The 22,235-nt window shown below is 38.3% G+C and overlaps 1 protein-coding gene across 1 annotated transcript; it reads right to left on the bottom strand.

Annotated features, from left to right (window-relative positions):
* Nucleotides 1–411: 411 nt before the first annotated feature.
* On the bottom strand, nt 412–22,177 carry ZNF567 (zinc finger protein 567). The gene is made up of 6 exons (XM_059383536.1): nt 22,068–22,177; nt 21,479–21,536; nt 20,383–20,714; nt 6,842–6,968; nt 6,497–6,583; nt 412–2,779 (listed from the first exon to the last, which is right to left on the bottom strand). The coding sequence occupies exons 3-6, from the start codon at nt 20,404–20,406 to the stop codon at nt 1,059–1,061; spliced, it is 1,959 nt and encodes a 652-aa protein (XP_059239519.1). The 5' UTR covers nt 20,407–20,714; nt 21,479–21,536; nt 22,068–22,177; the 3' UTR covers nt 412–1,058.
* Between the last annotated feature and the right edge of the window lie 58 nt (nt 22,178–22,235).

Here is a 22,235-nt window from a genome sequence, read left to right as displayed (position 1 = left end):
TCTGGTACGAATTCTTTGATGTTGAATAAGGTGTAAGTTATGGCTAAAATTATCCCTATAATAATGACAACTATAGGATTCCCTCCAATACAAATTCTCTGGTTTTGTGTAAGTTTAAGCCACAGCCAAATAGTCTTTTTAAATTTATTACACTCATATATTCATGATTAACAGTCTTAAAATTAAAACAATTATATGGATTTTTAAAAATAATTCTCTAGCTGGATGACTGCTAAAGACCTTTTCCACATTGCTTACAATCAGAGCTGTTACTCTCCAAGTGAATCATCTCATAGTAAGAAAGGTCTGAGATATTTGGCAGTTATCTACCATAGCTGAAAAAACTTACATACACCCTTGGTCTGAGTAATTCATCTTAATATAAGATTAAGAAATATACACACAAATGAATATTTATAGCATTTAAGCAACATTTTTATTACAACACAAAATTATAAAAAATACAAATATCCATCAAAAGGATAAATAGTGGTATATTGTAAGATGGAAGAGTAAACAGAATGAAAATGAACACATTACTGCCACATGCAATAATGTATGAATCTTAAAAATGTTGAGTGAAACAAGACACAAAAAAATTCATGATACATGATTAAAAAAATACATAAAGTTTAAAGACATGCAAAGACTACTTTATGATATTTTAAGCCAGGTACATGGTGATCTTTGGGGAAGTAACAATTGTTTTTTATTCCAGAGCATAAGGAGAAATATATTTCATATTTTCCTTCTTTTATAGAAACTGACATTATGACCATTTTGTATCTTGGTCTTCATGTATTATGTAAGTACTTTTTTAAAAAAATAAACTGAGTCAACAGAACTTGAAAACTTAAAATTTAGCTTCATTTCTGATAGAATTTAATAACAAATGATCATACCCATTATATATGCTAGAAACAGTAGTTATGTAGTTGGTACTTTAACTATTATTACATTTGTGATTAAAATTACCTTTTTAAAATGTTTTAGCATGCTGTTTTTTAAACTAAAGTTTTACAATAACTTGGGAAGGCTTTACAAAGAAGTCACATCATTTATTGCATTTCTATGTTTTCTCCCTTGTGAGTTCTCTGATGCACAATGAGGTTTCTCTTGTAACTGAAGGACTTACCACACTCATTACAAATATAGGGTTTTTCCCCTGTGTGAGTTCTCTGATGTACAATGAGATTTGTCTTCTGGCGGAAGCACTTTCCACATTCATTACATTTATATGGTTTCTCTCCTGTATGAGTTCTTTGATGATGAATGAGATATGACTTCCTGCTAAAGGCTTTCCCACACTGAGGGCATTCATAAGATTTCTGTCCTGTATGTATTTTCTGATGTACAGTCAGAGTTGCTTTCTGGCGAAAGGACTTCCCACATTCATTACAAATATAGGGTTTCTCCCCTGTATGAATTCTCTGATGTAGATTCAGATTTGTCTTCTGACTGAAGGACTTCCCACATTCATTACATTCATATGGTTTCTCTCCAGTGTGAGTTCTGTGATGATCAATGAGGTATGACTTCATTCTAAAGGCCTTCCCACAGTGAGGACATTCATAGGATTTTTCCCCTGTATGTGTTCTCTGATGTGCCACAAGGGTTGTCTTCTGGCGGAAGGACTTCCCACATTCATTACAAATATAGGGTTTCTCCTCATTATGAGTCTTCTCATGAAGAGCAAGGGTTGTCTTCTGAGAGAAAGATTTTCCACATTCATTACATATATAGGGCTTTTCCCCTGTGTGAGTCCTCTGATGTACAGTAAGGTTTGCCTTCTGATGAAAGGACTTCCCACATTCTTTACAAATATAGGGTTTCTCTCCTGTATGAATTCTCTGATGTAAAGAGAGTGTTGTCTTCTGGCGGAAGGACTTCCCACAGTCATTACACTCATACGGTTTCTCTCCTGTATGAGTTCTCTGATGACGAATGAGGTGTGACTTCAATCTGAAGGCATTCCTACACTGTGGACATTCATATGATTTCTCCCCTGTATGTGTTCTCTGATGATCAGTGAGGGCTGTCTTTAGGCGAAAAGACTTTCCGCATTCGTTACAAACAAAGGGTTTTTCTCCTGTGTGAGTTCTCTGATGGTCAATGAGATAAGACTTCCTTCTAAATGAATTTCCACATTGATGACACTGATAGGGTTTTTCCTCTGTGTGAATTCCCTGATGCAGAATCAATACTGACTTCCTGCAGAAGGACTTCCCACATTCAGTGCATGTATGTTTTTTTTCAATATTGGTTGCTCTTCTCCTTTTATTATATTCAGATGGGTTTTCCCTTCTGTAAGTTCTATTATGCATAATTAATCCTCCCTTTTTAAGGAAGGCTTTCTCACAGTCATTATATCCAAATGACTGTGCTGGAGTTTCCACCTTATGGTACTGCATAAGTACTTCATTATGACTAATAGCCCTGCCACGTTGATTATGGGATTTGACTCCAGGCTGAGCTGTCTCTGCTTTAGTATTAAGGAGTGATTTCCCATATCCATGATACTCACTAAGTCTTTTTCTTGCAGGACTTAGATTACTGATGATTAATTCTGAAACATTTTTAAAAAATTTTCCATGAGTGTCATATTCAGGAGGTAGATTTTTTGAATTAATAGGGTTTTTGCTTAAAGTAAATGTCTTTTCATATGCATTACTGTTTTCCTTAGTCAGTTTTTTGTGGTTGATGAATACAACTGATCTAGAAAACTTATCTTGGTGTTCCTTGAATTTCACTAAAAAGTCTTCCTCTTTCCAATTTTCTTCTACAAAAGAAAATAGTTAATAACAATTTGCGAATCTTCACATTTTTGCTATGGAAAGATCTAGCATATGAGATCAAGAAAGACCCCACGACAAAGTACTTTTGGAAAAAGACACAAAACCTAAATAAAAACTCTGCCTCAGTGTGGAAAAATTAAAAATTAAGCAATGTACATTAGTAACTTTTGCACTCTCAGTGAGTACAAAGTCCAATGCAAGGTTTGATCTCAGGACCTTGAGATCATTATCTGAGCCAAAATCAAGAGTCAGACTCTCAACCAATTGAGCCACCCAGGTGACCCTAGAAAGACAATCTTATAGCCTAGGCTCTTATCCTCCATATAGCTGGGAATCATTTTCTCTTATAAGAGAAGAGCTGAGAAAATACTTCCAATAGGAACTATAAAACTGAGTAGGGGTATATTTACTGGCATATTCATATTGCTATTATCCTTTTAGGATGGTTTAATAACAAAAATCTCATGATCATCAATTATAACTATTCCTCTTTGCAGACTAATTTTTTCAGGTTTAAAGAAAGACTTCTGCAAGTCTTTCCCTGATACAGTAAATTATCTGAACTCCAGTTTTCCATATGGTAGACAAGATTAGATTGTTCATTCTCATTCTAAATCATTAACTTTAACCTTCATTTCTTTTATAATTTTGTAGCTATATTTGACTTCTGTTACTTTGCAATCACCCACATTCAGTAGAACAATGTTAAACCTCGGTTTTTTTCTTCAGTCCATTACCCTCAACACCAACATACAAGGAAACTCTGTAAACAAGACTTTAAATCACCTAGATTCACGTTTTATATCCAAACACATTTTCAGAATTGTCCACATATCTGCCAAATCTCACACATAACAACAGTAAGGTCTTATATTTATTGCATTATAAGTATCTCACTTACTCTTTTTTTTTTTTTTTTTTAGGATTTTATTATTTATTTGACAGAGACCACAAGTAGGCAGAGAGGCAGGCAGAGAGAGAGAGGAGGAAGCAGGCTCCCTGCTGAGCAGAGAGCCCAACATGGGACTCGATCCCAGGACTCTGGGATCATGACCTGAGCCGAAGGCAGAGGCTTTAACCCACTGAGCCACCCAGGGGCCCCTCTCACTTACTCTTATCACATGCTTTGCTCATGTTCTTTTAATCAGGTGGCTTGCCTTCCAGTCTTATTTCTACTCATATTTAGATAATCTTCAAGAAAATGCTACCTTTCAATTATATCAAAATTCCTTCATTTATATCCCCCCACCACTTTAAGCACTATTTCTTTATAACCTGAAAATGGTCATAGTCTAGGAAAGTCAATTTTAACAAATATTTTTACAAGCTTAATCAAGTCATAAATGTTTTGTGAAAAATACAGATTTTGATAGTAATCCTTTTTCATAGAAAAGAATACTTTATTGGTTATCTCCTTTAACTCTTCTGAGTGTATATTAACACTGTGTATCCTACCTATATAGGTAGTGCTTGGCAGAATTCAACCGTTTCAAACAGAATCTATACTGTGATGGCCTGAGCAGGTACATCTGAAAAGAACTCACCAGTGTAAGCTTTCTGAATGGAGGAGAACATACCTCCTCTATATAGCTCCACAGTTAATGAAGCATCTACTGAATACTTAACATATTATATACTAGAGTAAGAAAGATTCGAACAGAGGATCTTATCCTCTTAAGGAAAGAATCCTTAAACATAAACCATTGTATAATCAGTTATCAAATTACATAATCATATCCAAGAGTTGTGGTTTAGTTAGTTGGTAGCATGGGAATTCAAAAGAGGATGTGGTGTAATTAAGAAACAGCGTATGGAGAAAACAAAAATCTCAGGCCTTAACTTAAAAGATATTTCATTGTGTTTCAAAACACAATGAAAAGGACATCTTGACAAATCACAAGATGTGTAGAGAATACTGAGGAGACTAGATCAAGTGGAAATTATCAAGTTTTCCACAAGGGAGAAAAATAAAGTTGAAAAGACAAAATGAAGGCTTATTTTAGTAGTCTTTAAATGATAAGTTCAATTTCATTTAGTAATAGGGAATAATAAATTAAAAGGGTTAAGACAAAATTATAGCAAAGCCAAGATGTAATTATTGTAGTCAAGACATGAAGTAAGGTAACATCATTTTGTATGAGATCTGTCAAAAATGAAAATATGGGAAGATGTCTATCTCACAGGCTGATAAACATAATACAAATTGTGAAGTGACTCACAAGAGATGATGATAGAGTCAGAAAAAGCTGATATCAATTGTAGAAATAAAATAATTTAGAAATAGATAATGAGAAAGAATTTAAAAGCTAGGAAAGTTCATGATTTTCATTTCAACATATTGTCACCAAACAGGTGAAACATCAGAGTGCTGAATCCTAAAGTACTACAGTGAGGGTGGGAGAAATGTGCTGAGTATCTCAGTGTTGACATCTACATAAAGAGCTTTAGTCCTCACAATGGATGAGATTACTATAATTTAAAGGCAGATCCCTTGAGGTCAAATTGGAGAAATAAGACTGAGAGTACTGTGAAAAAATATACATTTAAAAATATATGTATCAGGGCGCCTGGGTGGCTCAGTGGGTTAAGCCGCTGCCTTCGGCTCAGGTCATGATCTCAGGGTCCTGGGATCGAGGCCCACATCGGGCTCTCTGCTCAGTGGGGAGCCTGCTTCCTCCTCTCTCTCTGCCTGCCTCTCTGCCTGCTTGTGATCTCTCTCTGTCAAATAAATAAATAAAAATCTTAAAAAAAAAAAAAAAAAAAGAATTGTTTAAAAAAAAAAATATATGTATCAGTGACAATTATATGCCAGGTATTGTTCCAGGCAATATGGCTAGTAATGAAGAAAAGAGGCCAAGTTGGAAATAATCACTAAGGGAATCAGGATAAGAATAAGTTAATGTTTTACCCATACTAAGGGCTGACTTCAGGAATGATGATCAGCCATATAAAATGAACCACAGAAGTTTACTGGAAAAAATGATAACTGTGGAGTTATCAATCTGGGCCAAGGCAAATAAGTTTCAAAACCAACAGCTAGATTTGTGGTGAGAAGGGGAGCTTATTAGACTTAGCACAGAAAATAAATCTGAGGTAATAAAAAGAAAAAGAAAATAATAGAAAGCAATGAGAAGAAAAACATTAGCCAAGAACATTCTGTTCTTTAAAAATAGATTTAAGGGGCACCTGGGTGGCTCAACTGTTAAGTATCTGCCTTTGGCTCAAGTCATGATCCCAGAGTCTTGGGGCATCGAGCCCCATATCAGGCTCCCTGCTCAGAGGGAAGCCTGCTTCTCCCTCTCCCACTTCCCCTGCTTGTATTCCCTCTCTCGTTGTCTCTGTCAAATAAATAAAACCTTAAAAAAAAATAGATTTAAGAATGCCTAAAAGAAATATATACAATGGCAAGAAGATAAAGAACTGAGAAGGCTAGAAAAAGACACAAATCTCAAAAAAGATCTACAGGAAGGATTATAGTACATTTTGACTGAGTGGCAACTTGATAACATCAAGCAAACTAGAAAAGAATATTATGTTGGGAAAGTGATATTTGAAAGTTTAAGTTTTGCAGGCATGATAATCATTTAGAAGGTTAGAAGCCTTTAAAAAGACAAAATATTTCAAAGGTGCCACCCACCATGTGACCATTTTAAAATTTATTCTCTACTAGATTTCATCTACCTGAAGAGTGAGAAACTCACCTAAGCAGGTATGACTTGTAAATGATGTCCACGGCTCTTCTCCTCGTTCCAACTTGAGGATCACATCAGGTTTGGTCATGTGACACCCTGATAAAGAAAAATTTGGATTAAGTTGCTTAGGCTTTAATGCACTTGAAAAATTATTACAAGTACATTTTCAGGACTGCAAATTAAGATACTTCTTCATGTAAGAGTAAACTTAACATCTTGCTCTGGGAAAGTACACAGTTATCCTTTCTGTTAACAAATAATTCATCACCTCTTAAGCCTGAAATTCAACGCATAATTCAGGCCCTTTGAAAGGAAATGTATGCTACTGAAAGTTTCAAAGAGAGTTCTTCTTACCCACAGAGATGAGATGGCAATAGTTTTCCAACATTACATCCATGTACAGAGTCTTCTGAGCAGGATCTAGGTGCTGCCACTCCTCCCGAGTAAAGTCCACAGTCACATCTTTGAATGACACTGATGCCTGCAATGAATTGGAACTATGATCAGAGTAAGCTGACCAGATACTGTGGACTACTTTTGATCCTGCTCCTTTGGGGCATTCATATGAATATAAAGAAAAGTCAATCATTTTTATTTTGTGATTTACATAGTAAGGTAAACAAAAGTGAAGGCAGACGTACCTGTCACTGAATTTATTTAATAATTAATTCTCAAAATAGAAGTCACTTTGTACCCTAAAACTTCATTAGTTTACTGGAATGCCAAGACATATAAGGCACAGTCCCTATATAGCCTCAAAGCAAGGAACACACGTCTTTTTTTTTTTTTTTAAAGACTTTTTTTATTTATTTGATAGAGAGACAGTGAGAGAGAGCGTGAACGAGAAGGTCAGAGGGAGAAGCAGACTCCCCATGGAGCTGGAAGCCCGATGCGGGACTCGATCCCGGGATTCCAGGACCATGACCTGAGCTGAAGGCAGTCGTCCAACCAACTGAGCCACCCAGGCGCTCAAGGAACACATATCTTTAAGAAAGTATGTATAAACATAAATGCTAGAAAGCGTTACAGGTACTATAGGTATAACAACAAAAGAATATACAAGATGCTTTATATTACAAGGGGAGCACAACTCTCAAGGTAAAATTTTTCCCTGTCAAGATTATGTTATGCAGGAAGAATACTATTTTAAAATGCATGGGAACAACTTCTGGCATCCAAAACTAATAGAATAAATTGGTCAAGAAAACGATCCCTCAAATAAGAATTATTTATAATTAAGACAACATGTATATCTGACAGAATTTGGAGCTGGCAGATAAGTGGGAGATTTAGAAATAAATTCATTCTTTCTTCCTTCCTTTTTCACCCTCCCTCCTCCCTTCCTTTCTTTCTTTTTTAAAGTAGGCTCCACACCTAGTGTTGAGCCCAACACAGGGCTTGAACTTATGACTGTGAGATAAACACCTGAGCTGAGATCAAAGGATGCTTGACCAATTGAGTCACACTGGAAATAACTTCTTTTTTTTTCTTTTAAGATTTATTTATTTATTTGACAGAGAGAGAGAGATCACAAGTAAGCAGAGAGGCAGGCAGAGAGAGGGGGGAAGCAGGCTCCCTGCTGAGCAGAGAGCCCAATGCGGGGCTCAATCTCAGGACCCTGAGATCATGACCTGAGCGGAAGGTAGAGGCTTAACCCACTGAGCCACCCAAGCGCCCATGGAAATAAATTCTTGAAGTGAGAGAACTACAGAAATGATGAGAACCAAAATGAGAGTATAAACACTACCAGAACTCCAGGTTGGTAGTTAAACTAAGCAATTGTTGGGGAAGTCACAGAGGACTTAGCAAAAAGATGCCAGAAAAGAGTTATGAAAAACTTGCACCTAGTGAGATTCTGAGATTTCTGCATTTTTGATTAACAGCATTATATAACCTTACAGCTCAAGCAAAAGAAAACTGAAGTCTTACAGGATGGAGGTGTCTGAAGTTGCAGCTCACAAAGCAGCAGGAAATGAGGGGTAAAAAACACTGGAAGAAAGAGACCTACAGAAAATAAAACCTAAAATATAAGTATAAATACCAATTCCTTAATAAGAGTTAAGGTACATGAACATGAAAAGAACCTACCTCCCCTCCCCTTAGGGGCCTAGGGTCCAAAGCAGTAGGTAGAAGCTTAAAGAACTGAGCTGATCTATCAGCTGCTTTACACTTGGGGGTAGAGGCAGAGTTTAAAGTTCGATTTCAGGGGCGCCTGGGTGGCTCAGCGGGTTAAAGCTTCTGCCTTCAGCTCAGGTCATGATCTCAGGGTCCTGGGATCAAGCCCCACATCGGGCTCTCTGCTCAACGGGGAGCCTGCTTCCCTTCCTCTCTCTCTGCCTTCCTCTCTGCCTACTTGTGATCTCTTTCTTTCAAATAAATCTTTAAAAAAAAGTTCGATTTCAACCAAATCAGCTGTCTGCTACAACAAAAACAATTTTTGTTCTAAAAAAACCCAATAATCCTCAGGAAAAAAAAAGAAATAACAGAATCACATTACTGTTTTATTCATGATATCCAGGTTTCTAGAAAAATTACTAAGCAGGGCACCTGGGTGGCTCAGTGGGTTAAGCCACTGCCTTCGGCTCAGGTCATGATCTCAGGGTCCTGGGATCGAGTCCCGCATCGGGCTCTCTGCTCAGCAGGGAACCTGCTTCCTCCTCTCTCTCTCTCTGCCTGCCTCTCTGCCTACTTGTAATCTCTCTCTGTCAAATAAATAAATAAAATCTTAAAAAAAAAAAAATTACTAAGCATTCAAACAAACAAAAAAAAACAAAATAAGAGGAAGGGGAGTATGACCCATGTTCAGAAAAAGCCAGTCAGAGAAAGTAAAATCCCCAATGGGCCCCTACGTTGGATTTTGCAAAAAAAATAAAACAAAAAAACACTTCAAGGCAGCTATTCTTCTTTTTATTTTATTTTTTTAAAGTTTTTTATTTATTTGACAGATCACAAGTAGTCAGAGAGGCAGGCAGAGAGAGAGAGAGAGGAGGATGCAGGCTCCCTGATGAACAGAGAGCCTAATGCGGGGCTCGATTCCAGGACCCTGAGACCATGACCTGAGCCGAAGGCAGAGGCTTTAACCCACTGAGCCACACAGGTGCCCCAAGGCAGCTATTCTAAAAGTATTCAACATAATGAAAACCTGGGCATGAATATAGATATAACTACAAAGTCAATACATGAATGAAAATAAACTATTAAAATGTATTTGAATGACATAAAATATAACATATATATAAACAGATGAATAAAAAACAAGTTGGGGCACCTGATTGCTCAGTCAGTTAAGTATGTGACTCGATTTCAGCTCAGGTCATGATCTCAGGGTCATGGGATTAAGCCCTATTTCAAACTCCCAGATCAGTGGGGATTCAGCTTGAGATTCTCTCTCTCCCTCTTCCCTTTCCTTTGCCTCCCCTAAATTAAATGAATAAATAAGTAAATCTTAAAAAACAACAAACAAAACAAAACCTCATCCCAAAATAGGAAGAACCTGAAATGCACATTAGTAAGTGTAAGAAGCCAATCAGAAAAGGCTGTATGAGGGGCACCTGAGTGGCTCATTGAATTAAGCTTGGTCATGATCTCAGGGTCCTGGGATCAAGCCCTGAACCAGGCTCTCTGCTCTGCAGGGAGCCTGTTCCCTGCCCCCCCAATGCCTGCCTACTTGTGATCTTTCTTTGTCAAATAAATAAATAAAATCTTTTTAAAAAATTATTTAAAAAAAAAAAAAAAGAAAAGAAAAGGCTGTATGATTCCAACTATGATAGTCTGGAAATGCAAAACTATGGAGACAATTAAAAAAAATAGAGGAAGGGATAAGTGAGTGTAGCACAGAGAATTTTAGAACAGTGAAACTATTCTATATAGTACTATAATGGTGGATATATCATTGTATATTTGTTTAAATCCACTGTATATGGATATGTAAGACCAAGAGTGAATCTTTTTTTTTTTTTTTTTAAAGATATTATTTATTTATTTGTCAGAGAGAGAGCGAGTGAGAGCAAGCACAGGCAGACAGAGTGGCAGGCAGAGTCAGAGGGAGAAGCAGGCTCCCCGCGGAAAAAGGAGCCCGATGTGGGACTCGATCCCAGGGCACTGGGATGATGACCTGAGCTGAAGGCAGCTGCTTAACCAACTGAGCCACCCAGGCGTCCCCCAAGAGTGAATCTTAATGTAAACTGTAGACCTAGGGAAATAATGTGTTAATGTAAATTAAATTTTAATTAATTTAATTTTAATTTTTAAAAAATTCACTGTAATGAATGTATCACTGTGTAGAGCAAAATGTTGATAATGGGGTAATTATTCATGTGTGGGGACAGGGGATAAATGGAAATTCTGTACTTTTTGGAAAAAAAAAAGATTTTATTTTTAAGTAATCTTATACCCAATCTGAGGCTTGAACCCACAATCCCAGATTAAGAGTCACATGCTCCATGGACTGAGCCAGCTAGACACCCTGAAACTCTGTACTTTCTATACAATTTTGCCATGAACCTAAAACTGCCTTAAAATATAGAATATATTTAAATGGATTTAAAAAACAGGTTAGTAAAGATACTTGCAGATTGAAAGTGAGGGGACAGAGAACCCTTTATCATGCTAATGGACATCAAGAGAAAGCTGGAGTAGCCATACTTTTTTCAGGCAAACCAGATTTTTAAAAAAATCTTTAAGATTTTATTTATTTAATAGGAAGACAGAGATCACAAGTAGTCAGAGTGGCAGGGAGAGGGAGAAGCAGGCTCCCCTCTGATCAGAGAGTGGGTTTGATCCCAGGACCTTGGGGTCATGATCTAAGCTAAAGGCAGATGCTCAACTGACTGAGCCACCCAGGAACCCACAAGCTAGATTTTAAACCAAGACTGTAATAAGATATGAAGAAGGGCATTATATCATAATAAAGGGGTCTATTCAGCAAGAAAATCTAACAAGTGTAAAATATTTATGCTCCCAACTTGAGACTACCCAAATATACAAATCAATAAAAAACAAACATAAAGAAGTTTATTAATAAAAATACAATAACTTACAGCAATGGAGAGATCATCTAAGCAGAAAATCAACAAGGAAACAATGGCTTTGAATGACATACTGGACCAGATGGACTTAACACATATATTCAGAACACTTCATCCTAATGCAGCAGAATACACATTTTTTTCCAGTACACATGGAACATTCTCCAGAAAAGATCACATACTGGATCACAAAACAGGCCTCAACAAGTATAAAACAACTGTGATCATACCATACATATTTTCTGACCACAACACTATGAAACTTGAAGTCAACCACGAGAAAAAATTTGGAAAGACTATAAATACATGGAGGTTAAAGAGTATCCTACTAAAGAATGAATGGGTTAACCAGAAAATTAAAGAAGAAATTAAAAAAAAAATACATGAAAGCAAATGAAAGTGAAAACAAAATAGTCCAAAATCTTTGGGATGAAGCAAAAATGGTCTTAAGAGGAAAGTACAGAATACAGGCCTACCTCCAGAAACAAAACTCTCAAATACACAACCTAACCTTATACCGGAAGGAGCTAGAAAAGTAACAGGAAAGAAAGCCTAAAGTCAGCAGCAGAAGGGAAATAATGAAGATTAGAGCAGAAGGAAATGATAGACAAAAAAACCCTCCAGGAGATCAGATGAATCAGACTAAGCACTGGTTCTTTGAAAGAATTAATAAAATTAATAACCCCCTGGCCAGACTTACCAAAAAAGAAGAGAAAGGACCCAAATCAATAAAATCAAAAATGAAAAAGGAGAGATCACAACCAACACAACCAAAAGAAATACAAATAATTATAAGAGAACATTATTAAAAATCATATGCCAACAAGCAAGGCAATCTGGAAGAAATGCATAAATTCCTAGAAATAGACAAATTACCAAAACAGAAACAGGAATAGAAAACTTGAAGACACCCATAACCAGCAAAGAAACAAAATCAGCAATCAAAAATCTCTTAACAAACAAAAGTCCAGGGCCTGATGCTTTCCCAGGAGAATTCTACCAAATAGTTAAAAGAGTTAATACCTATTTTTCTCAAACTGTTCCAAAAAATAGAAATGGAAGGAAAACTCCCCAACACATTCTACTAGGCCAGTATTACCCGGATTCAGAAGCCAAAGCCCACACCAGAAAGGATAATTATAGGCCAATATCACAGATGAACATGAATGTAAAAATTTTCAACAAGATACTAACAAACGGAATCTAACAGTACACTAAAACAATTATTCACCATGATCAAGTGGGATTTATTCCTGGGCTGCAAGAGTGGTTCAGTATTGCATTATCAATCAACATGGATCCACATTAATAAAAGAAATGATAAAAACATATAATCTTGGGGCACCTGGGTGGCTCAGTGGGTTAAGCCTCTGCCCTCGGTTCAGGTCATGATCTCAGGGTCCTGGGATGGAGCCAGGCACTGGGCTCTCTACTCAGCAGGGAGCCTGCTTCCCCGCCCCTCTCTGCCTACTTGTGATCTCTCTGTCAAGTAAATAAAATCTTAAAAACAAACAAACACACATACAATCCTGTCAATAGATGCAGAATAAGCATTTGACAAAATACAGTATCCATTCTTGATAAAAACCCTCAACAAAGTAGGGATAGATGGAACATACCTTCAACATCATAAAGGCCATATACGAAAGACATACAGTAAATAACATCCTCAACGGGGAAAAAACAAGAGCCTTTTCCTGGATGGTCAGGAACAAGACAATGATATCCACTCTCACAACTATTATTTAAAATAGTACTGGAAATTTTAACCTCAGCAATCAGGCAACAAAAAGAAATAAAAGGCACCCAAATTAACAAGGAAGAAGTCAAACTTTCACTATTTTTTTTAAAAAGATCTATTTATTTATTTGTCAGAGAGAAGAGCAAGAGCGAGCACAGGCAGAAAGAGTGGCAGGCAGAGGCAGACGGAGAAGCAAGCTCCCTGCCAAGCAAGGAGCCCAATGTGGGACTCGATCTCAGGATGCTGGGATCATGACCTGAGCCAAAGGTAGCTGCTTAACCAACTGAGCTACCCAGGCGTCCCAAACTTTCACTATTCACAAACATGATATTCTATGTAGAAAACTTGAAAGACTCCACCAAAAAACTGCTAGAATATAGGATTTCAGCAAAGTTGTAGTTTACAAAATCAACATAAACATATCTGTTGCATTTCTATACAGCAATAATGAAGCAGCAGAAGAGAAATCAAGGAATCAAATCCCATTTACAGTTGCACCAGGAATCATAACTTATCTCGGAATGAACCTAACCAGAGTAAAAGATCTCTACTCTGAAAACTACGGGACACTTATATCTTGGGGCACCAGGGTGGCTCAATTGGTTAAGCATCTGCCTTTGGCTCAGGTCATTTCTGGGTCCAGGGATTGAGTCCCATGTTGGGCCCCTGCTCAGTGGGGAATCTGCTTCTCCCTCTCCTGCTCCTTCCCCACACTTGTGCATGCTCTCTCTGTCTTAAGTAAATAAATAAAATCTTAAAAAAAAAAAAAAAGACTATCAAAACATAATTAGTGTAAACAAATTGTGGTTTATTCATATACTTGAGCACTACTTAGGCCCAGGTCAGACTCTCTACTCAGCACTGAGTCAGCCTGTTGCTCTCCCTCTGCTCCTCCCCCTGCTCATGCACATTCTCTAAGAAACAAAATCTTAAAAAAAAAAAAAAAAAAGTGCACTATAAATATGAAAACATAGGAAGGTTAAAGTAAAAAGGATGGAGGGATACCTGGGGGGCTCAGTTGGTTGAGCGTTCAACTCTTGGTTTTGGCTCAGATCATAATCTCAAGGTTCTCGAATTGAGCCCCCCATTAGGCTCCATGTTCAGTGGAGAGTCTGCTTGAGGATTCTCTCCCTCTCCCTCTGCCCTTCTCCCTCTCCCTCTGCCCTTCTCCCTGCTCACACTCTCTAAAATAAATAAATCTTTTTTTTAAAAAAAGGATGGAAAACATGTACACTGTAGCTACTAATTGTAAGAAAGCCAAATGGATATAGTATCAAATAATATATATTTCAGAACAAAGACTATTAGTAGGGATTAAATAAGGCATTTCATAGTAACAGTGTGGGTCAGTTCATGAAAGAATATAACTATTGTAAATGTGAATGCACCTAAAAACAGAACTTCAAAATATGTTAAGTAAAAACTAGTGGAATAGAAAAGGAAAAGTAGACAAAACCAAAATTATAACTGAAGATTTCAACTTTCCTCTCAGTCATTGCTATAACAGACTGGAAATCAATAAAGATACAGAAGTCTTTACCATCACAATCAACCAATTTGACCTGATTATTTAGAGAATACTTTACCTAATAACACCAGAATAAATACTCTATATACATGCACACAGCACAGTCATCTACTTAACTATAATCTGTGCCACAATAGAAGTCTCTATAAATTTAAGATTGAAATCAAACAGAATATGTTCCCTAACTGAAAAGAATAAAAGTAGAAACCAATAATAGAAAGCTATATGGAAAATCCCCAAGATTTGGAAATTAAGTACATTTCTTCTAAACAACCAATAGGTTGAAAAAGAAATTGCAGGGGAATTAGAAAATATTTTCAACTGAATCAAAATAAAAATACAATATGTTCAAATTTTTTTGTGCTTAGAAGGAAATTTATAGCAGTAAATCCTTCTGGTTAGAAAAAAAGTAAGGTCTCATAAGCTTCCATCTACAAAACTGAACATGATTTAGTTAAACCTGAAGTATTGGGGGGGAAAAGGAAACAAAAATGATAAGAACTAGGGGTGCCTGGGTGGCTCAGTGGGTTAAAGCCTCTGCCTTCGGCTCAGGTCATGGTCCTAGGATCCTGGGATCGAGTCCCACATCGGGCTCTCTGCTCAGTGGGGAGTGTGCTTCTTTCTCTCACTCTGCCTACTTGTGATCTCTGTCAAATAAATAAATACAATTTTTAAAAACATGAGTAACATTTACAGTAACATTAAAAAAAAATACCCAGGGATTGATATATCAAAACATGAGAAAGAAGGTAAACACAAAACAACAAAGCATTACTGAAAGAATTTAAAGATCTAAACAAAAAGAGATGTACATCATATTCATGAATTGGAAAATTATATTATCTTAAAATTTTATTTATTTATTTGACAGACAGAGAGCACAAGTAGGCAGAGAGAGGAAGGGAAGCAGGCTCCCCACTGAGCAGAGAGCCCGATGTGCGGTTTGATCCCAGGACCCTGGAATCATGAATTGAGCTGAAAGCAGAGGCTTTAACCCACTGAGCCACACAGGCACCCTGGAAAATTATATTATTATTAATGATGACTGTTTTTGAATTTAAACTGTGAATAAGCATTTTAACATTTTTCACCCTAATGGGATGTCTTTACACATTCTTCTACTGTGCTTTAGGTCTGAGGCTATAAAAAGTATAAGAGAACAGTTGTTGATTAATGTTGTAAGTACAGAGTTTCTGTTTAGGATGATGAAAACCTTCTGGAAATACATACTGCTGCTGGTTATGTAACACTGTCAATGTCCTTAATGGGACTAAACTATAAACTTAACAATGGCTAAAATGGTGAAATTTTATATTAAGTCTATTTTAACACACATACACAAACAGGAAAGCATAGAAACACAAAGATTCATTGTGAGTACTGGGTGAGCAAAGGTGTTAAGTGGAAAAGGAATAAAGGTGTTGAATGGGTGAACAAGTGTCTACGGTATGCAAGAGGCACTCAAAATAAAGGTATCAGCGGAGATAAAGGAACTGGGTTATAAGGAGTAAGATTCATCACTAAATTGTGCAGTGGAAAAGAGACATTTATTTAACTCAAGCTAACTGTATTAGTGGTGGGTATGGGACCGGGGCCAAAAGCAGATTGAAAACAAAACAAGAAGGAATAGGATGGGCAGGAGATGAGATAAATCTTGGCCAGATGCCTGAAGTATCTGTGGAACATGCAGGTGGTGGTATTTAGTTGGAGACTGGATATGCTTTTGACAGAGTTTTAGGTTTAAAATTATGTGAGCATCATTAGAATAGTGGTTGACTGTGAATAGAAACAGGAGGCTGTAAAGAGAAGAGAACTGATAAAGCATCTGGAGAACACTAGTATTTAAGAGGTCCAGACACACAGATGAATTTTCACTCTTTTTTATGATTTTATTTATTTATTTATTTAGAGAGCATGTGCTTGTAAGCGGAGGGGCGGGAGGGTGAGCACAAAGGGAGAGGGGGAGAGAGAGAATCCCAAGTGGATTGGGACAAGGGGTTCAATCCCATAACCCCAAAACCAAAAGTCAGACACTTAATCAACTGAGCTACCCAAGTGCCTCTAAAGATGAATTTTCTGAAAGAACCAAGAGAGTAACATCTTTGAAACCAAGAACAGAATATTTCAAGAATTATACTTGTAATTCAATATGGTGATCTAAACATATACATTTATTTCTCCTGCATCCAAATATAAAATTTAAGAAATTTAAACATAGCAACACCATTAGCATAATGGGGGAGTGTTACTAGCAGGCCAGGTTTTTAGGAATTGTTAGCAGTTATAAGCAAAACTGAAGGATCAAACAGGAGAAAAGCAAGATTCTGTTTTGTACAACTTGCCCAGCACCGCTTGATTCTCAAAGCCTCAAAACAAGACTCCTTGCCACTTTCTAATAGTAATCTATCAATTCTATCTCCATCTTGACTGTTTTTATCTAAATGAGACAAGTTCATGCAGTAATATGTTCTCATTTGAGGAAAAGAATTTTTGTCCCAGCTCTGCTTCTGGGAGAAGACTGAGAAAGATGTTCAAGGATATACCCGCTTGATGTGTGAACATTGATTAAAATTAGAAGGAGCATGTATGGAAGGAAAAGGCTTATCTGGCCAATACAGGAAGTAATGGGGACCGCTTCTTTATAGAAGATAGGCAGGAGGATCTAGTGCAGAAAGGCAAATGCTCAAATCTCCATTTAAAAAAAAAAAAAAAAAAGACGATTTTGGAAAGGAGAGAGAAACCATCACCTCACCTGAGCCATGGTTTTGAGATCTGCAAGATGTGACCAGTCTTCCTTTGGATTCCTCTTTGGAAAAGAGGCAGTTCCTATGAAGGCAAAGCCAGGATGAAAAGAAGCCACATGACACTATACAAGCCTTACAGCTCTCATATGCCTTAGGACTCCAATGAATTTGCCTCCATTTCCCTTGCTTCGGCCCTTGACCGCTGTGCACATTCCACAAAATAATGGGGGGGAGGGGGAGAATGAGACAAACAGATCTTATTTTATCCCCAAATCCAGAGATACAGGCCTTTGGGCAACAGATTAGATTTCAGGCAAGTTCCCCTCCTTTTTAACATCATCTTTTCTCTCTTAGCAGCCTACCTCCAAGCTGTTTTCTGTAAGGCTCTACCATTTATACTATCACCAGCAATACATGAGAATACCTGTCACTCCACACCCTGACAAATGCTGATACAAACTTGTTGATGCTTGCCTATCTAAAAGAAGGAAATTGTGGTTCTAGGTTTTTATTATGACAGAAAATAAGCTTTTCATAAGTATAAAACCTTAGTTTCTCATGTGAATGGTCTCTTATTCTTTCATTCCTCTATCATACTTTTATTTTCTAGATTGGTTATTAAATCTTTTTAAGATGAAGGAAATGTTTTTTTTAAAATATTTTTATTTACTTATTTGATAGAGCACAAGGAAGGGGAGCAGTAGGGGCGCCTGGGTGGCTCAGTGGGTTAAAGCCTCTGCCTTGGGCTCAGGTCACGATCCCAGAGCCCTGGGATCAAGCCCGCATCGCATCGGGTTCTCTGCTCAGCGGGGAGCCTGCTTCCATCTCTCTCTCTCTGCCTGCCTCTCTGCCTACTTGTGATCTCTGCCTGTCAAATAAATAAAAATCTTTTTTATGGGGCGCCTGGGTGGCTCAGTGGGTTAAGCCTCTGCCTTCAGCTCAGGTCACGATCTCAGGGTCCTGGGATTGAGCCCTGCATCGGGCTCTCTGCTCAGCAGGGAGCCTGCTTCCTCCTCTCTCTCTGCCTGCCTCTCTGCCTACATGTAATCTGTCTGTCAAATAAATAAACAAAATCTTTAAAAATAAATAAATAAATAAATACAAATCTTTTTAAAAAGGGGGGGGCGCCTGGGTGGATCTCAGGGTCCTGGGATCAAGTCCCGCATCGAGCTCTTTGCTCGGCAGGGAGCCTGCTTCCCTCTCTCTCTCTCTCTGTCTGCCTCTCTCTCCGTCTACTTGTGATCTCTCTCTGTCAAATAAATAAATAAAATCTTTAAAAAAAAAAAAAAAAGGAGGGGGAACACCAGGCAGAGAGAGGGGGAGAAGTAGGCTCCCTGAGGGAGCCCAATGTGCGGCTCGATCCCAGAATACTGGGATCATGATGTGAGCTGAAGGCAGATGCTTAACCAACTGAACAACCCAAGCGCCCCAGAAATACTGTATTTACTTGAAGTACTTTTTTATAGTTTCTCAACTGACTTTGTGTTTTTCCTATGCAAAAATAACTTATAACAGATTATTGACCATCTGGTTTAGTGCTGTCAGGTGTTCAATAACATATTTCCTCCCTTCATCAAAACTGCCATCAGGGTGCCTGGGTGGCTCAGTGGGTTAAGCCGCTGCCTTCAGCTCAGGTCATGATCTCAGGGTCCTGGGATCGAGGCCCACATCGGGCTCTCTGCTCAGCAGGGAGCCTGCTTCCCCCTCTCTCTCTGCCTGCCTCTCTGTCTACTTGTGATCTCTCTCTGTCAAATAAATAAATAAAATCTTTAAAAAAAAAAAAAAACTGCCATCAAATACTTTATTTCCTTTATATATTTGAGTAGATCTGCATTTTATATTTAATTTCACTGACCTGTTCACTTAATTATCTGGATGACTCTGCAGTTACTACATTTTTAAAACATATTTTAGTGTCAGGTTAGGGTTATTTCCCCCTTTATCATTTTCTTTCAGAATTTTTGGCTTTTTATATTCTCCCAAGAATTTTAAATTTATTTATTTTTTAAAAGATTTTACTTATTTATTTGTCAGAGAGCAAGAGCACAAGTAGGCAGAAGCAGAAAGAGAAGCAGCCTCCCTGTTGAGCCAGGAGCCCGATGTGGGACTTGATCCCAGGATCTTGGGATCATGACCTGAGCCAAAGGCAGTCGCTTAACTGCCTGAGCCACCCAGGCATCCCTTTCATAAGAATTTTAGAAAGTGCAAAATTTTTACTGACATTTTAATGGAACTGCATGATGTTAAGGGAGTTTTAACACTTTATCACTTTTAGTCTGCCTATTCTTTTATTCAAGTCTGACTTTTTGAGTCCCTTCGGAACATTAATTCTTTTTTCACAGATTACAAAATCCTTTGTTATCTCATATTTTTGATGGCCTCTGATCATTTTCCATAGTTTTCTGATACATACATATACATATATATATAAGCACACATATAAAGCCTATTGATTTGTATTTTTCCCAACAAACCTCTGAATTTTCTAATTGTTGTCATTGTTTTTAACAGCATGGTAACTTAGGAATTTTTCTCTCAGTCTCAGCAGATGTCCCAAAGATGGTGAGCAAAACAAGCTTCTAAGTGTCCCTCATTCTAAAATAAAATCTTGTAAAAAACGTAAGGTTTTGCTCCAGTTAATTTAACCCCGACTTCAAGAGGCTGGAGAGGCTGAAAGAAGGAAATGTCTAGGAGGGTAAAAATTATTTTTAGGGCATAGTTTTCCAGGGGAAGAAAACAAGAGGCTCCTCAGAGGCTGATGCCACTGGAAACCAAAGTGGTGAGAGAATTTGGGGGGAAATGTACATATTTCCAGGATCTGAGACGGCAAAGTGACTGAGAGAGTTAATTCTCACCTGAGCTCTAGATGGGCAACCCATGGATGGAGACTGCTTGGGTTGGCTTGGATCCTCTTGTCCAAGAGGACTCACCGGAGAGACAAGACCCACCAGAGCAGGTGGACTACTGCATGCCCAGAGGAAACACTGAGGAGACAGCTGGAGAAGTGGCTGTACCCATGAGAAGGGAAGTGTATCTGGAAGTTCCCAGCAGTGGGTTCTCTCAGGTTAAGAGCTGACTTAACACTAAATTATAATGGTACCAATCATGTTAGCCTCTTCTTGTCCCTGACTTCTGACTTGTTTCCTGTTTTCCAGCTCCCAATCCATTCCAGCTAGAGACTACCCACCTAGAGGGGGTAAAGAAGAGACAAAATAGAGGTTGAGGAATTAAAGAAGAAACTAACTGATCATGTACTCTTTTCCCTGGCAGGCTTCCAGCAGGAGGGAGAGTTTTTACTTTTAAAACATGTTCAAGTATTGATTTCTATAGTAAACATCTTATTTAACAAAATAGCTATCAAAAGATGAGACTAATCTTACATTTTAATGTTCAACAGATTCAGTCTTCAGAATGACTGAAATTATTGAATCTGTCTAGGAATGCATCCAGCAGTAGGGGAATAAAAAGATTCATCCAAATAGCAACTTTGAGTGGCAATTATGGGAGAAATTTTTTATGTGTGTACTCCCAAATGGTATACTCATTTGAACATACAAGTTATTAGTCAGTATGCGGTTTCCCAGTATACAATCCTACCATCTGAAAATTATTTTTATTTCTTTTTCTCCATTAAAAAAAAAAAAATCTCTATTTCAATTGTCTAATTGCCACAGGGTAAAATTTTACAAGCGTATAAAAAGGCCAATATTCAGATAATCTAAACATATTTAACTGGTCATGCATCCAGTTTCTCAAGCGCTCCATCTCAGTCACACAATAGACAATATTCATGAATTGCCGCGGACCGTGCACACAAAACACTTTAAAAAATTAGACAAAGACACAATTATATCACCCACGAACAATCACGATCCCATAGACACACGTCACGGATAATCTCAGAGCCCATAACAGACTTCTACACAAAGTAACGAAATTTTACTCACATACCCCTTACTGTCGTCTCTCCAAAGTCGCATGCAGTCTCAAATACAAATCGACTCGTAACCTATTTGAAAAATCAGACACACACCGAGACCTTATCACTTTCACAACCGGTTCCACAACGTCACAAGGAACACATGCTCAAACCACACAAGGAAAGCCACAAAAAGCTACATGAACTGAACGCCCTTGTGTGCCAGGCCGCACTTCGAGACTTGGGGTTTCCTCATGGGGGAAAAAAACAAAATTCCTGCCCTCCCCAAACTCACAGAAGCCCCGGGCTTCTAGTTTCCACTTCGGCGCTGTCCATCCTAGACTACCGGTTCCCTCTAGGGCGCTCCCCGGCCCAGGCTCCCTATCCCCTCCCTCCTCCGTGTTCCTCGGCCTTGGATTCTGGTTCCTTCTGCTTAGTTCTCGCTTCCTTCCTCGCTCTATGCAGGGTCCAGACTCTCGCCTTCCTCCCCGGCCTTCTTGGCCCAGGTTCCCTCTTCCTTCCTCGCTTTTCCCAGCCCAGGTTCCCGCCTCCCTCCTCGGCATTCCCCCGGGTCCCGCCATCACCCGCCTTCTCCGCCTCCGTAGGACCCACCAGCCTCACCTTCGACCACTGGTCAGTTGTCCGCGCTTGCGTACTCCTGCGCGGGCTGTACCTCCCAAGTGTCTCCGCGGCTTGGTCTTTGAGGGAAAGCCCGGGAGCGCGCGCGTGCGCGCCTTCTCGACATACGGGCTTTTCCGACCTTGAACTACATTTCCCACAGCCCCTTTG

This window comes from Mustela nigripes, chromosome 17 (genome assembly GCF_022355385.1).
Source record: "Mustela nigripes isolate SB6536 chromosome 17, MUSNIG.SB6536, whole genome shotgun sequence".
Lineage (NCBI taxonomy): Eukaryota > Metazoa > Chordata > Mammalia > Carnivora > Mustelidae > Mustela > Mustela nigripes.
The sequence above is the reverse complement of the archived record's forward strand: the minus strand, read 5'-3'. Positions and strand labels throughout refer to the sequence as shown.

Excerpts from the sequence above, each read along its gene's own strand:
- ZNF567 (XM_059383536.1), bottom strand. The coding sequence starts at position 20,406 with ATGGGTTGCCCATCTAGAGCTCAG. Across the intron at positions 6,969-20,382 it reads GTTGCCCATCTAGAGCTCAG|GCATCAGTGTCATTCAAAGA; the intron begins GTGAGAATTAAC and ends AATTCATTGCAG. Across the intron at positions 2,780-6,496 it reads TACAAGTCATACCTGCTTAG|AAGAAAATTGGAAAGAGGAA; the intron begins GTGAGTTTCTCA and ends TTTCTTTTGTAG.